The sequence below is a fragment of the Chiloscyllium plagiosum genome, unplaced genomic scaffold, assembly GCF_037043375.1.
Source record: "Chiloscyllium plagiosum isolate Xiang-an unplaced genomic scaffold, Cpla_swu_hap1 HiC_scaffold_10, whole genome shotgun sequence".
NCBI classification, from domain to species: domain Eukaryota; kingdom Metazoa; phylum Chordata; class Chondrichthyes; order Orectolobiformes; family Hemiscylliidae; genus Chiloscyllium; species Chiloscyllium plagiosum.
The window spans coordinates 917,999-935,397 of NW_028270148.1; the positions used below are offsets into that span (position 1 = coordinate 917,999).

A 17,399-nucleotide genomic window follows, 5' to 3' on the forward strand; every position below is an offset into this window, starting at 1 on the left:
GGGTAATGAACAGCGTCCAGTCACAGGAACATGGTAACAATCACAGGACAGTCACAGGAACATGGTATCGATCATAGGACAGTCACAGGAATACGGTAATGACCACAGGACAGTCACAGGAACTGGGTAATGATCAGTGTCCAGTCACAGGAACAGGGGAATGATCACAGGACAGTCACAGGAACAGGGTAATGATCAGCGTCCAGTCACAGGAACAGGGTAATGATCACAGGACAGTCACAGGAACAGGGGAATGATCAGCGTCCAGACACAGGAATAGGATAATGATCACAGGACAGTCACAGGAACAGGATAATGAGCAGTATCCAGTCACAGGAGCAGGGTAATGATCACAGGAACAGGGTAATGAGCAGCGTTCAGTCACAGGAACACGGTAACGATCACAGGACAGTCACAGGAACAGGATAATGATCACAGGACAGTCACAGGAACAGGTTAACGAACAGCGTCCAGACACAGGAACAGGATAATGGTCACAGGAACAGGATAATGAGCAGTATTCAGTCACAGGAGCAGGGTAATGATCACAGGAACAGGGTAATGAGCAGTGTTCAGTCACAGGAACACGGTAACGATCACAGGACAGTCACAGGAATACGGTAATGATCAGTGCACAGTCACAGGAACATGGTAATGATCACAGGACAGTCACAGGAACTGGGTAATGATCAGTGTCCAGTCACAGGAACCGGGTAATGATCAGTGTCCAGTCACAGGAACCGGGGAATGAGCAGTGTCCAGTCACAGGAACTGGGTAATGATCAGTGTCCAGTCACAGGAACCGGGGAATGAGCAGTGTCCAGTCACAGGAACAGGTTAATGATCAGTGTACAGTCACAGGAACAGGGTAATGATCAGTGTCCAGTCACAGGAACAGGGTAATGATCAGTGCACAGTCACAGGAACCGGGTAATGATCAGTGTCCAGTCACAGGAACCGGGGAATGAGCAGTGTCCAGTCACAGGAACTGGGTAATGATCAGTGTCCAGTCACAGGAACCGAGGAATGAGCAGTGTCCAGTCACAGGAACAGGGTAATGAACAGTGTCCAGTCACAGGAACAGGGGAATGATCAGTATACAGTCACAGGAACAGGGTAATGATCAGTGTCCAGTCACAGGAACCGGGGAATGAGCAGTGTCCAGTCACAGGAACTGGGTAATGATCAGTGTCCAGTCACAGGAACCGGGGAATGAGCAGTGTCCAGTCACAGGAACAGGGTAATGAACAGTGTCCAGTCACAGGAACAGGGGAATGATCAGTATACAGTCACAGGAACAGGGTAGTGAACAGTGTGCAGTCACAGGAACAGGGGAATGAGCAGTGTCCAGTCACAGGAACCGGGAAATGAGCAGTGTCCAGTCACAGGAACAGGGGAATGATCAGTGTCCAGTCACAGGAACAGGTTAATGATCAGTGTACAGTCACAGGAACAGGGTAATGATCAGTGTCCAGTCACAGGAACAGGGTAATGATCAGTGCACAGTCACGGGAACAGGGTAAAGAAGTGTCCAGTCACAGGAACTGGGTAATGATCAGTGTCCAGTCACAGTAACAGAGGAATGATCAGTGTACAGTCACAGGAACAGTGGAATGATCAGTGTCCAGTCACAGGAACAGGGGAATGATCAGTGTCCAGTCACAGGAACAGGGTAATGATCAGTGTACAGTCACAGGAACCGGGTAATGATCAGTGCACAGTCACAGGAACCGGGTAATGATCAGTGCACAGTCACAGGAACAGGGTAAAGAACAGTGTTCAGTCACAGGAACAGGGGATTGATCAGTGTCCAGTCACAGTAACTGGGTAATGATCAGTGTCCAGTCACAGTAACTGGGTAATGAGCAGGGTCCAGCCACAGAAACAGGGTAATGATCAGTGTACAGTCACAGTTACAGGGTAATGAACAGTGTCCAGTCACAGGAACAGGGTAATGATCAGTGCACAGTCACAGGAACAGGGTAATGATCAGTGTCCAGTCACAGTAACAGGGTAATGAACAGTGTCCAGTCACAGGAACAGGGGAATGATCAGTATACAGTCACAGGAACAGGGTAGTGAACAGTGTCCAGTCACAGGAACAGGGGAATGAGCAGTGTCCAGTCACAGGAACCGGGAAATGAGCAGTGTCCAGTCACAGGAACAGGGGAATGATCAGTGTCAAGTCACAGGAACAGGTTAATGATCAGTGTACAGTCACAGGAACAGGGTAATGATCAGTGTCCAGTCACAGGAACAGGGTAATGATCAGTGCACAGTCACAGGAACCGGGTAATGATCAGTGTCCAGTCACAGGAACCGGGGAATGAGCAGTGTCCAGTCACAGGAACTGGGTAATGATCAGTGTCCAGTCACAGGAACCGGGGAATGAGCAGTGTCCAGTCACAGGAACAGGGTAATGAACAGTGTCCAGTCACAGGAACAGGGGAATGATCAGTATACAGTCACAGGAACAGGGTAATGATCAGTGTCCAGTCACAGGAACCGGGGAATGAGCAGTGTCCAGTCACAGGAACTGGGTAATGATCAGTGTCCAGTCACAGGAACCGGGGAATGAGCAGTGTCCAGTCACAGGAACAGGGTAATGAACAGTGTCCAGTCACAGGAACAGGGGAATGATCAGTATACAGTCACAGGAACAGGGTAGTGAACAGTGTCCAGTCACAGGAACAGGGGAATGAGCAGTGTCCAGTCACAGGAACCGGGAAATGAGCAGTGTCCAGTCACAGGAACAGGGGAATGATCAGTGTCCAGTCACAGGAACAGGGGAATGATCAGTGTACAGTCACAGGAACAGGGTAATGATCAGTGCACAGTCACGGGAACAGGGTAAAGAAGTGTCCAGTCACAGGAACTGGGTAATGATCAGTGTCCAGTCACAGTAACAGAGGAATGATCAGTGTACAGTCACAGGAACAGTGGAATGATCAGTGTCCAGTCACAGGAACAGGGGAATGATCAGTGTCCAGTCACAGGAACAGGGTAATGATCAGTGTACAGTCACAGGAACCGGGTAATGATCAGTGCACAGTCACAGGAACCGGGTAATGATCAGTGCACAGTCACAGGAACAGGGTAAAGAACAGTGTTCAGTCACAGGAACAGGGGATTGATCAGTGTCCAGTCACAGTAACTGGGTAATGATCAGTGTCCAGTCACAGTAACTGGGTAATGAGCAGGGTCCAGCCACAGAAACAGGGTAATGATCAGTGTACAGTCACAGTTACAGGGTAATGAACAGTGTCCAGTCACAGGAACAGGGTAATGATCAGTGCACAGTCACAGGAACTGGGTAATGATCAGTGTCCAGTCACAGTAACAGGGTAATGATCAGTGTCCAGTCACAGGAACCGGGTAATGATCAGTGCACAGTCACAGGAACAGGGTAATGATCAGTGCACAGTCACAGGAACAGGGTAATGATCAGTGCACAGTCACAGGAACCGGGTAATGATCAGTGCACAGTCACAGGAACCGGGTAATGATCAGTGCACAGTCACAGGAACAGGGTAAAGAACAGTGTTCAGTCACAGGAACAGGGGATTGATCAGTGTCCAGTCACAGTAACTGGGTAATGATCAGTGTCCAGTCACAGTAACTGGGTAATGAGCAGGGTCCAGCCACAGAAACAGGGTAATGATCAGTGTACAGTCACAGTTACAGGGTAATGAACAGTGTCCAGTCACAGGAACAGGGTAATGATCAGTGCACAGTCACAGGAACAGGGTAATGATCAGTGTCCAGTCACAGGAACCGGGTAATGATCAGTGTCCAGTCACAGGAACCGGGGAATGATCAGTGTCCAGTCACAGGAACCGGGTAATGATCAGTGTCCAGTCACAGGAACAGGGTAATGATCAGTGCACAGTCACAGGAACAGGGTAATGATCAGTGCACAGTCACAGGAACAGGGTAATGATCAGTGCACAGTCACAGGAACAGGGTAATGATCAGTGCACAGTCACAGGAACCGGGTAATGATCAGTGCACAGTCACAGGAACAGGGTAATGATCAGTGCACAGTCACAGGAACAGGGTAATGATCAGTGCACAGTCACAGGAACAGGGTAATGATCAGTGCACAGTCACAGGAACAGGGTAATGATCAGTGCACAGTCACAGGAACAGGGTAATGATCAGTGCACAGTCACAGGAACAGGGTAATGATCAGTGCACAGTCACAGGAACAGGGTAATGATCAGTGCACAGTCACAGGAACAGGGTAATGATCAGTGTAAATGTCACAGGTGCAAGGTCATGATCAGTGTACAGTCACAGCAACTGGATATCTCCTGCATTAAAAAAGACCAGGAGGCTCCAGGCATAACAAACCGCTTGTTCAGATGTTAATTTTCCCACTCATCACATTTCCAACAACTGCATGCAGTGGCTACACAGCTCCCTCCCCTTACATCACTCCCGAATCCAATCTCCACATGACGATCACTGCTTAACCTGTCCTCACCCATACCCTGAACTTTTCTCCATATCCTTTCAGCTCATTTTTTTCAAAAACCACTCATATCCTCAACCCCAATTAACATTTTGCATGTCTGTCAAGTATTTCTCTGCACTGTCCCATACGTTTCTACTTACCGGAAAGGTTAGATGCACAGTGAAACTCAACTTGTGTTATCCCAACAAATATTCCCAGGACAAGAACAGAACTGTTCAGGTATACCTGTAAAGCTCCCTCAACACTGTAACTATCCCCGCGCAGTACTGTTTGATAGGCAAAGAGTAAAGTTCTGTCTACTCTTTTAAAGTCAAAGTAAAACTACCTTGACACTGGCCCCATTCCCAGGGACAGCACGTGGTTAGACAGATAAGAACCAGGAGCAGGAGTTCACAATTCAGCCCCTCGAGCCACAGATTCACAACCCTTTGGAAGTCATTCTTCCTCATCTCTGTTTTAAATCTGCCACCCTTTCTCCTCAAACTATGACCTCACATTCTAGGTTACCCCATGCATCCTCTCAATGTCTACTTTGTCAATCTCCTTCAGATATAGGTCTCAGTTAGATTTTGTTTCATTATTCTAAACTCCAGCAAGAATAGTCCTAAAATGCTGACTTTCTGCCCAAAGCAAACCCCTCCTCTCTGGAATTAATCGAGTGAACTCCTCTGACTTGTCTCCAACGCAATTACATCCCTCCCCAAGAAAGGTGACCAGAGTTGTAAGCAATACTCCAGCCGGCTGGATAATTGAAGGGACATTTCCCCAGTTTTATTCTTTAAGCAATAAATAACAAACCCCCTGCTGCCTTCCTTATTACCAGCTGTATCTGCATAATAGTTCTCTCTGATTAACATATGAGGACACCCAGATCCCTCTGCACCAAAGCACTCTGATGTTTCTCTACACTTAGATAATAAGCTGCCTTTCTATTCTCCAATTCAAATGAATAACTTTGCATTTATCCACATTAAACTCAAGAATATAGAATAAAGCTCCCTCTATATTGTTTATGCCCGAAACGTCGATTCTCCTGTTCCCTGGATGCTGCCTGACCTGCTGCGCTGTTCCAGCAACACATTTTCAGCTCTGATCTCCAGCATCTGCAGACCTCACTTTCTCTTCCCTCTATATTGTCCCCACCAAACACTTCCAGCCTGGGTACAACATTCAGCTAGATACCCAATAAAGTTCCCCATACACTCTGACTAAATGTGGCCAAGATCCACCTTTGAAAGATCAGTACAAATACAAGTCAGTATTTCCTGCAACCAAGCCCAGCCATTGCACATCCTGAGTAACTGGACTGGGACTACCTTGGACCTAATTACTTTACAGCCCCTAGGTGATTTTTATTCAGTTGGACACATCTGAACATAGATCATTGGAGTGCAACGTCACTGTGTGATCCTTATATTGTCCCAACCTAAGTGATTCTTACCTTATTCATGATGACAATGAATGGCAGTCTGGTCTTGTACAGAATACTGAAAGAGGAACGATTGACATTTTAATTTAGCACACAGGCCCTTGTAAAGCCTGAAAATGTACAACCAACAGACTTTTGTAAAAGATTTACAGAAACAAACAGAGATGAAATACAAAGGGACTGCACTACTAGCAGAGTTGTTTCAGAGTCTACTCCCCCCTCCATTATGGGAGGAAAATCAAATAAATTATTAGGAATAACAATAAGACTGCTGTCAAAGATTTGAATTAATTGCTGAGGTAGGAAGGAATCTCAAGTGGGAATCCAATTCTTAAATTGTACAAAGTTAAAATAGTAAAGGAAAATAATTTATATAGAGACCAGAGCATCAGATTACACCAGAGGAAGATGTCAGAAAGGTGAGGAAAGGATCAACATGACTGTGACAGAGGTACAAAATATTGTCATAGGGGGTGACTGAAATGTTGCTGATCTTTAATTAATGACACTACTTCAAGCTTCAGACAATAAAGAGGTTGCAGCAAACTGAAATTAAGGAGCATATATGGCTCATATAGATGCATAAGAGATTAAGAAAAAAATAAAGAAAGAATAAGCGTGACAAGAGAGAAATATGACGAGGAGGAGTCAGGACTGTTTAAACCTATCAGTATGAATGAGTTGTGAAATGAGGCATGGGACAAGAGGAAAGGAAACAAGATTTTGAAAATAAGGAGAGATAAACACTGAGTCAGAGGCACACAGAATAGAAACAGGCCCTTTGGTCCATCACATCTGTGCTGACTAACAAACACCAAACAACAGTAATTCCATTTACCTGCACTTGGTCTGTAGCCTATCATGTCCTGCAATTTTAAGTCAGTGGTGCTGGAAGAGCACAGCAATTCAGGCAGCATCCGAGGACAGGCAAAATCGACGTTTCGGGCAAAAGCCCTTCATCAGGAAACTGAGGCTTTTGCCCGAAACGTCGATTTTGCCTGTCCTCAGATGCTGCCTGAATTGCTGTGCTCTTCCAGCACCACTGATCCAGAATCTGGTTTCCAGCATCTGCAGTCATTGTTTTTACCTCTGCAATTTTAAGTGCTCATCCAGATGTTTCTGAAATGTTGGGACAGTACTAGCTGGGTTAGCTATGGGGAATACAGGGTTGCAGGAATTGCGTAGAGTGGAGTGTCTGGGTGAGGTACTCTTCAGGAGAGTTGGTGGGGACTCGATAGGCCAAATGGCCTGTTTTCACACTGTAGGGATTCTATGATTCTACCACCCTCTCATGCAGCACATTCGTTATTTCTATCACCGTCTGGGTGAATTTTCTCTCTCTTCATATCTCCTCAAAGCCAGTTGCTCCTCACCATAAACCTCTGCCGTCTGAAACATCTGCCATGAGGAAGAGACTCTCATGACTTAGTCTGTCTCATAACTTTGAATACCTCAATCAGAACTCCCTCAGCCTCCCGTCATAACTGAGACTTTTCATCCAAAGCAACATCCTGGTTAATCTCCTCTGCACCACCTCCAGTGCAATCGCATCTTTCCAACAATGCAGCGAGCGTAACTGTACTCAATATTCCATCTGTGCCCTAACCAAGGTTTTATCAAGTTGTAATAGGACTTCCCTGTTCCTATAGTCTATGCCCTGGTTAATGAAGGCAAATATCTCATATGCCATCTCCCTGTGCTGACATTTTCAGGGATCTAAGGACCTGTACACCAAGGTCCCTTTGCTCCTCAGTACTCTCTAGGAACCTACCATTCATTGTGGATATCCTTCCCTTATTACACCTCCCAAAATACAGGTTTAAACTCTATCATTGCTCTGCCCAAATTACCAGCTGATCAATATCAGACTGGAGCCTGAGACCATCCTCCTCACTATCAACACCACCACCAATTTTCATATCATCTGCAAACTTACTAATTATACCTGTGACATCCATATCCAAGTTGTTATTGTACATAACAAACAGCAAGGGTCAAGGGTCCCAGCACTGATCCCTGTGGTACATCTTGATGGTCACAGACTTCCAATTACAATGACAACCCTCTACCATCACTCTTTACTTCTTATTTATAAGCTAGTTTTGGATCCAGTTAGCCAACATGCCTTGCATCCCATGGGCTCTTGTCGTTTGCACCAGCTTTCCATGTGAGACCTTGTCAAAAGCCAACATGAAGTCCATATAAACCACATCAACTGTGCTACCCTCATCAACATAGTTAGTCACCTCTTCAAAAAACTCAATTCAATTAATCAGACAGGATCCCCTTTGAACAAACCATGCTGACTATCCCTGATCAATCTCTGCATTTCAAAATACTGATTTATCTTGTCCTTCAGAATTTTTTTCCAACAATATCCTTACCACTGATGCCAGATTAACTGCTCTGTAATTACCTGGTCTATCCTTGCTGCCCTTCTTCAGCAAAGCTACCCTCCAGTCAGCTGGCACTTCACCCACGGCCAACGAGGTATTAAGTATCTCTGCCAGGTCAGCAGGAATCTCTTCTCTTGCCTTCCTGGGATATACTTCATCAGGCCCTGGGTATTTGTGCACCTGTATGCCTACTAACATATCTAATACCTCCTCCTTATTAACCGTAACATGTTCCAGAATCTCACCGTCCCAAATGACATTTCCACTGACAATACGTCTCTCTCCTCTGTGAATTCAGATGAGAAGTTCAGTTAAGACCTCACCTATCTCCACTGGCTCCATGCACAGATTGCCCTTTTGGTTTCTAATCGGTTCCACCATTTTCCTGGTAATCCTCTTACTCTTAATCTACCTTTAAAAAGCCTTGAGGTTTTTCTTGATCTCATTTCTAAAATACATTTTGCCCTCTAAATTTATTTTTTAAACAACGCCCTGCCTGGTATGTTTGCTCATTTCCCTTTCGCAAACTCGCGATCTCCCTTGACATTCAGGGTTCCCTGCACTTCATGTCCTTGCCCTTCACTCTTACAGAAACACACTGACTCATCTCTTGGGGGAACTACCTACATTGGCACAAAAAGGCTTCCTTGGATGCATTTAAAAAATTGCATCTGATTCTTTCACACTAAGGCAATCCTAATTAATGTTAGCAAAGTTGAAGTCCCCTCAAACTGGAACCCTGTTTCTCTCACACCTTTCCGCTTACATATCTGCTACCTTACCTCCCTCTGATTATTGGGAGGCCTGTATTATAATCCCAGCAAGGTAACTGACCCTTTGCTTATGTCTAAGCTTTACCTCGATGGCCTCATTTGATGACTCTTCTGCAACATCCGCCCTCATTACTGCAGTAGTGGTTTCCTTTATCAATACCTCACTCACTTACTTGCTCACTACTCCACGTGAAACTACTGTCCCCTGGAATGTTAAGCTGTCAGTCCTGTCCTTTCTTCAACCATAACTCAGCGATTGCAACAATATCATATTCCAACATGCTGATTAACACTAAGTTCATCTGCCTTGCTAATCAAGTTCCTTGCATTCAGATAGATAAGATTTAGTTTTCTACACTTATCAAATAGCTTACCCTGCCTATGATTTCTCTGCTTGCTGAACTGTACTGGCATTTCTTCACAACCGAGTGAGTCTGAATTTATATTTCCTCTATGCTCCATTCCCCATCAAATCAGCTTAAAACTTCCCCATCAGCATGAGCAAATTCCCAGCAAGGAAACTGGACTCATTCCAGTTTAGGTGCAACCCATTCAACTCCCAGAAGTTGTCCCAATGATCTAAAAGGCACCCTCCTACACCATCTCTGCAGCCATGTCTTCACCTGACTCATCTTCCATTTCCTGTACTCACTAGCATGTGGCAGGGATTACTATCTCGAGCCTGCCTCTTTAATCTTCCCAACTCCCTATACTCATGCTGCAGGAGCTCATTTCTTTTCAACCCTCAACATTGATTAGATTAGATTAGATTAATTAGATTAGATTACTTACAGTGTGGAAACAGGCCCTTCGGCCCAACAAGTCCACACCGACCCGCCGAAGCACAACCCACCCATACCCCTACATTTACCCCTTACCTAACACTATGGGCAATTTAGTATGGCCAATTCACCTGACCTGCACATCTTTGGACTGTGGGAGGAAACCGGAGCACCTGGAGGAAACCCACACAGACACGGGGAGAATGTGCAAACTCCACACAGTCAGTCGCCTGAGGCGGGAATTGAACCCGGGTCTCTGGTGCCGTGAGGCAGCAGTGCTAACCACTGTGCCACCCGTGATTGCTGGCTGTTCACCCTCCCCCTTCTAGATGTTCTGCAGTTGCTACTGAACTGGCCAGAAGTGAGATAACAGAGATTGAAATAAATTGAAAGGAAGTATTTAAGATAAAAAGATGGACAGTGTTGAGATCTGACAGAATACACACACGGATCCTATGGAAAATGGAAGAAAGACCCAGAAGTTGTACCTTGTTTTGTTGATAAATATGAGCTCTGTCACATGCAGATCAGAAAGGACAATTCAACTTGTGCAATTCTCACTTAATTACCACTCTGCCATGGTAGGATTTGAACTCAGGTTCCCAGGACATTACCTGGATCTGGATGAACAGACCAGTGATCACTTGGCCATCACCTGCCCTAATATACAATATCAAATCCTAACTGTAAGATTTTGTCCAATTTACAATTGTTACCAAATCCCATTAGAGCTTTCTTTGGTTCTCAATTATTCATTATCACTTCTATTTCACAACGATATGAAAACATGGACACAGGTGCCTCTCCAGCGACACCCACATCACTGGAGAGCATGGGGACCAGCTCCTTCCCCGGTACACAGCTTGGGAACATACCTGCATGCATACAGCATGTTAGACATGAAGGTGACTGGGTTCGTGCTGCGTGAGGTGTCCATCACATAGACAACAACTGTGGAGAAGGTGGAAGCCTGTGAAGAAAATCACTGTTAATATAACAGACAGAAACAATCAGGATTAGGTTCCAACATTAATACCCCGTGGCAGACAGGGGACCTGGAAGGCTGCTAGATTTCAAGCTCGCATTAAAAAGGTGGGAAAACGTGGGTACAGTTGCAGATATAGCAGAGCCTGGGAACATTAGGAGGAAGATGTATTGACAGATTTACAGGAAAAAAGCTGCGCTGAATTGCTGGGGCATTGGATGAGCTACATAAGTAAGTCTGTGAGATTGACAGGAGAGGCATTGTTATGGACCAGACCAAACCCCTTCAAATATATTAGGCAGATAGCCTAGACCCTAACGTTTTCTTATTTTTAAAAGCTAAGTGTATGGTGTGGTGTTCTGGATGCAATTCCATTGGTCAAACTATCCAGCTTAAAGCAAGAAAGAAGAATTGGAATAATTTAACTCTACTGGAAAACTTAACAGAATAATAGATGATTTAATTACTCAACAGCAACTGTTCCAATATGGTAACATCCTATAAACACGCGTTTGGCAAAGGCAAATTCAGTAAAATAGATTGTCTGACATGCAATTCTAGCAGCAAGAAGAGAAGCCAAAATTCTAGCTGCTGCAGAGAGAGAGGAATAACATCTTCCACATCCAGCTTCAAGACCCCAGCAACTACTGAAAGCTGAAACTAAAATCCTGGGTCAGTGGGAACGTGACCTCACCCACTCATGCCACTTCTATTTTTTCCAACTTTTAAAAATAAAACCTCAAGGTCTCACAGGCTGTTTATTTGGTTGGCTTGGAACAGAGTGTTCAGCATGTCTGTCTCAGCCTTTCTACACAAAAAAACCATGACAAAATATACCTCACTGTATTGTCACAGCATGTAGGTGCGAATGGATTTGAGGTGGGAAGAGGATTAGGGCATCAAGCTAACCCACAGCTCATTTCCCATACTCTACCACTTACGTACAACTCTCACATCTGTCACAATGTTGCTCCCTTTTTTATAAAAGTTGTTCCTTTTCTCAAGGAGACTGTGTCCTTGGTTTTGTTCAGAGGGGTCATAAAATGCTCCTGGCTCCAATTAGACTGGTTTGGTACAGAGATTAAAGGGTATTGAGGGACCTTTTTGTTTATAAGTAAACAGATGAGACTTCAGGCCAAAGTGGTCATGTTTTAGAAGTGACCTGTATAATGACAGGGGAGTGGTCAGCTCTCAAGTCCAGAACTAGTTGGAAGTTCAGCAGTGGACTGTGTGAATAGGCTCTCTCTCTCCTTCTGCCCTTCTAACTTCAACCTGTAAGCATTTGTTCCATTTTTTAAACTGTGTTTTAAGGGGGTTTGCTTATTGGGGCTGTTGTGTATATTCGGAACAGCATAATTAAGTCTAGTTTGGATAGGCTGAGTTCTGTCGGGGTTCTTTATTCTGTTCTTGGTGTTTCATTGTGTAATTTTGTGAATAAATTTCTGTCTGTTTTAAAACCTAGTAGTCAACCTAGCTAAGCTACTCTGGGTAATTCTCACTGTACACTTACCAAAACAAATTGCAAAGTTATGGTCTGGGTTGCCTGCTCAAGAACGTTTTGAGTGGTCTGGCCTAGTCCATATCACACTGTCTTGGAGGACCTTCTAGATTATGAACCTAACCTAGGAGGAGGCTTCACGTACACCAATTCACCTCGCAACTTTCTCCGTATCCCAATATTCCCAGCCACCAACAACTCGACCTTCCTGACATAAATGCATCACCACTGACCTACATGGGCATTCCCAATTAATCAATTGTGTTACAGCGAATTTGTGTTGACGAAACGCATGTTATAATACAATGTCCTGTACATCCAGCTCGGTTTTGAAACCTCCTCCACCATTCTCTCAGACAGTGCATTCCAAATCCTAACAACTCCCTGAGTAAAGAAGTTTCTCCTCATCTCACTCCTAGTTCTCTTGCTGACAATCTCGAAGGTGTGACCCCTAGTTACTGATGTACTAACTAGTGTAAATAGCATATCCTTCTTTACCCTGTCACATGGTAGGAAAGTTAGTGGAAGCATCACTAAAGGAGAGAACAGAAGAATCTCCAGAAATGCAATAATGCAATAATAAATAATGTGCATTTCAAAAGGGAAAATAGACAATGGTAATACATGGATGTAATTTATCTGAGTTTGTGAAAGGCCTTCAGTAAGATGTCCCATAACAAATAAAGGAATAAGACCTGAGATCATAGAGTTAGGGAACTCACAGCAGACAGAACTCTGCCTGGCTTCAGAACAGAAAGCAGCTAATGGGAACAAAGGACTGTTGTCAAAGAGTTCAGGGTAGGAGGTAAGGCTCTGTAAGATCAGTGCTGGGACCATGGCTGCTCATGATTTACATTAACGATTTGAAGACTGGGATTAAGAATGCAATTTCTACATTTGTGAATGATATCAGCTTAGAACACAGAGGGGTGGTGGAGATAGTGAACACAAACGTCATAGACTCAGATGTACAGCACGGAAACAGACCCTTTGGTCCAACCCGTCCATGCCGACCAGATATCCCAACCCAATCTGGTCCCATCTGCCAGCACCCGGCCCATATCCCTCCAAACCATTCCTATTCATGTACACATCCAAATGCCTCTTAAATGTTGCAATTGTACCAGCCTCCACCACATCCTCTGGCAGCTCATTCCATACCCGTACCTCCCTCTATGTGAAAAAGTTGCCCCTTAGGTCTCTTTTACATCTTTCCCCTCTCACCCTAAACCTATGCTCTCTAGTTCTGGACTCCCCGACCCCAGGGAAAAGGCTTTGCCTATTTATCCTATCCATACCCCTCATAATTTTATGAACCTCTATAAGGTCACCCCTCAGCCTCCAACGCTCCAGGAAAAACAGCTCCAGCCTGTTCAGCCTCTCCCTATAGCTCAAATTTCCAACCCTGGCAACTTCCTTGTAAATCTTTTCTGAACCCTTTCAAGTTTCACAACATCTTTCCGATAGGAAGGAGACCAGAATTGCACGCAATATTCCAACAGTGGCCTAACCAATGTCCTGTACAGCTGCAACATGACCTCCCATCTCCTGTACTCAATACTCTGACCAATAAAGGAAAATATACCAAACGCCTTCTTCACTATCCTATCTACCTGTGACTCCACTTTCAAGGAGCTATGAACCTGCACTCCAAGGTCTCTTTGTTCAGCAACACTCCCTAGGGCCTTACCATTAAGTGTATAACACCTGCTAAGATTTGCTTTCCCAAACTGCAGCACTTCGCATTTATCTGAATTAAACTCCATCTGCCACTTCTCAGCCCATTGGCCCATCTGGTCCAGATCCTGTTGTAATCTGAGGTAACCCCCTTCGCTGTCAACTACAAAAGCATCATATCAAATTACAGGAGGACATTAATAAACTTCAAGAATGGAAAAATAATTGGTAAATACTTTCCAACACATAAATGTGTGGTATACATCTTAGGGAATTGATGCATTATTTAGATGTTGCAAGTCCAGCTGGAGTACAGGAACGGAGGCATTGCAGATCCAAATTATACCAAATCACTGGATGGTGCAGCACAGATTAGCAAAGCCATTAAGAAAGCAAACAAAGCCTTCGGCTTTATTTCTAAAGGTATGGAATTTAAAAGTAGGAAGGTTATGCATCGAATCTTGTTTAGACCATAATGTTCTGGTTACAAAATCATTAAAAGATTAATTAAAAGGACAATATCAAAAATGCAAAGTTATACATCTCAGAAATAGATGGTTAGGTAGGGTCTCTTCTTGAACAAACAGCTAAGGGCAAGCTAGAAACATTATTCATGTTTTTGGGAGAGTGGACACAGAGGAAAGAGTGTTCACAGAAACACAGAAATTATGACAAGTAGGTCATTCAGTCCTTCGATCCTGCTTCTCCATTCATTTTGAGGATGGCTGCTCATCTAACTCAATAAGGTAAAAACAATGACTGCAGATGCTGGAAACCAGATTCTGGATCAGTGGTGCTGGAAGAGCACAGCAATTCAGGCAGCATCCGACGAGCAGCAAAATCGACGTTTCGGGCAAAAGCCCTTCATCAGGAATATATTCCTGATGAAGGGCTTTTGCCCGAAACGTCGATTTCAAAGCTTTTCAGATGCTGCCTGAATTGCTGTGCTCTTCCAGCACCACTGATCCAGAATCCATCTAACTCAATAGCCTGTTCCTGCTTTCTCTCTATCCTCTTTGGATTCCTTTATCCCAAGTGCTTATATCAAATTCCTTTTTGAAATTGGTGTGGCCTTGACAGCTGTCTGTGGCAGAGAATTCCACAAGATCACGCTCTCTGGGTGAAGAAATCTCTCCACCTTTCAGCCCTAAATGGTCAAACCCATTTCCATAAACTGTGACCCACCCCAGTTCTGGACTCCCCTATCACATTTACCTTCAGTAACTGATGCATAAGGATACACAGGTCCATGAAACCATAAGGAATAGGAACAGGAGTAGGCTGATTGGCTCCATGACCCTGACTCCACCATTCAATAGGATCATGCTTGATCTAACACTCCTCACGTCTTTCCTGCTCATGACCTTGATTCCCCTATTGATCAAGAAATTATCTCAGCCTTAAGAATACAAGGACTCTGTCCCCACAGTTCTCTGTGGCAAGGAGTTCCAAAGACCCACAACCCTCAGAGAAGAAATCCCTCCTCACAGCACAGGGGAATGGCAAAACTCATCGATACTGTCTCCATCAAACACTCCCAGGATAGGGGTACAGCACATTTATATGTATTGGGCTGTGGACAAATGGTACCACTGGTTGGACAAGAGCGGACGTGATCCACAAATTCCACGCCATGTTTTAATACTTACCAAAGCTTCTGTGATGATGGTTCCAGAAGCTGACCAGGTAAATACTTCAATCTGTCCAGGAGTATCTATCAGAACAAACCTGAAAGAAATGAGGGGACAACACCCCCTAATTAATCAAAGGAGAGCAATCCCAGGTCTAGTCCCTGACATCACACATGTCCCTCAGTCATGTCCCTCTCCTCAGTTGAAGGGCAGCTGGGGGTGGACAACAAACACTGGCCTTGCCAGAATATCCACATGGCACAAAAGAACAAAATAATGCACCTTTGAATAAAAGTTTAACAATGTATGAAGATGAGGTTTCAGTTCAATCCTTCACTGCCCAGAACAATACCCCAGCTGGAGATAAATCCTCATCTTTCATACTTCTGGTCTATTTATAAAGGCAAGGATTTCTGTTACATCTTTGTTTGGAGCTACTGTCAGGAAATGTTAATCAAATAAAGTTGGGAATTGACTTCTGAAATAAAAGCAGAAAATGCTGGAAACATCAGAACATAAGAACAAGGAGAGGTGGGCAATTCAAGCCCTCAAGGCTGCTCAGCCATTTAATACAATCATGTCTGATCTCATCTCAGCCTCAACCTTCCTGCCTACTCACTTAAATTATTTAACCTGTTATCAACAAATAATCTGTCCATCTCCTCCAATTTACTCTGGGATAGTGAATTCCACAGATTTATGACCTTTTAAGAGAAATAATTCCTCTTCATCTCCATTTTAAATCTGCCACCTCTTCATCTAAATCTGTTCCAGATTGTCCAACAAGGGGAAACACCCTCTCTACATCCACTATGTCAACGTCCTTTAACAGTTATACACCTCAATTAAATCTCTTCTCATCATTCTGAACTCTAACAAGTACAGGCCTAAATGTTCAATGTCTCTTCATAAAACAAACCCTTTCATCTCTGGAATTAATCTCATGAACTTTCGCTGAACTGTCTCCAATGAAGTTACATTCTTCCTCAATTAAAGGGACTAGAACAATACACAGTATCCTGACGCAATTTCACCAACAGCTTGTACAGTTGCAACAACACTTCACTGCTTTGATACTTCTTCCTTGAGCAATACATGCCAAAATTATAGCTGCCTTCCTTATTATTTGCTGGACCTGCATAGTTTGCTGTGATGCATCCACAAGAACACCCTGACCCCTCTGCACCAAAGCATTTTGAAGTTTCTCTCCATTTAGATAATAAGTTCCTTCTTTATTCTTCCAATCAAATTTGATAACCTCACACTTATCCATGTCATTACTCTATCTGCCAAATTTTGGCCAATATCCTTCAATTTCACCCCCCCCACCTCACCCTTCTAAACTCCGCTGTGTATAAACCCAGAGTCTTCAAACATTGCTGATATGTTAAGCCTTTCATTCCTGGGACCATTCTCGCGAACCTCCTCTGAACACGCTCCAAGGCCAGGACATCGTTCCTGAGATAAGGGACCCAAAACTGCACACAATACTCCAAATGTGGTCTGACCGGAGTCTTACAGAGTCTCAGAAGTACATCCCCGCTTTTTTTCTCTAGTCCTTTCAAAATAAATGCCTTCATTCCATTTGCCTTCCTAACCACTGACTCAAACTCCAAGTTTACCTTGAGAGAATCCTGGACTAGAACTCCCAAGTCTCTTTGCACTTCAGACTTCTGAATTTTCTCCCCATTTAGAAAATAGCCCATTCCTCTACTCCTCCTACCAAAGTGCATCACCTCACACTTTCCCAC

At 44.2% G+C, this 17,399-nt stretch overlaps 1 protein-coding gene across 1 annotated transcript in view; it reads right to left on the reverse strand.

Moving 5' to 3' along the window:
- Positions 1–17,399, reverse strand: part of gpn1 (GPN-loop GTPase 1) — a 48,346-nt gene that overhangs the window by 15,794 nt on the left and 15,153 nt on the right. The window contains exons 6-8 of the mRNA XM_043695201.2: positions 15,667–15,745; positions 10,733–10,827; positions 5,919–5,964 (exon numbers count right to left, since the gene is read on the reverse strand). Coding sequence (XP_043551136.2) covers positions 5,919–5,964; positions 10,733–10,827; positions 15,667–15,745 — 220 coding nt within the window. The remainder of the gene's footprint in view (positions 1–5,918; positions 5,965–10,732; positions 10,828–15,666; positions 15,746–17,399) is intronic.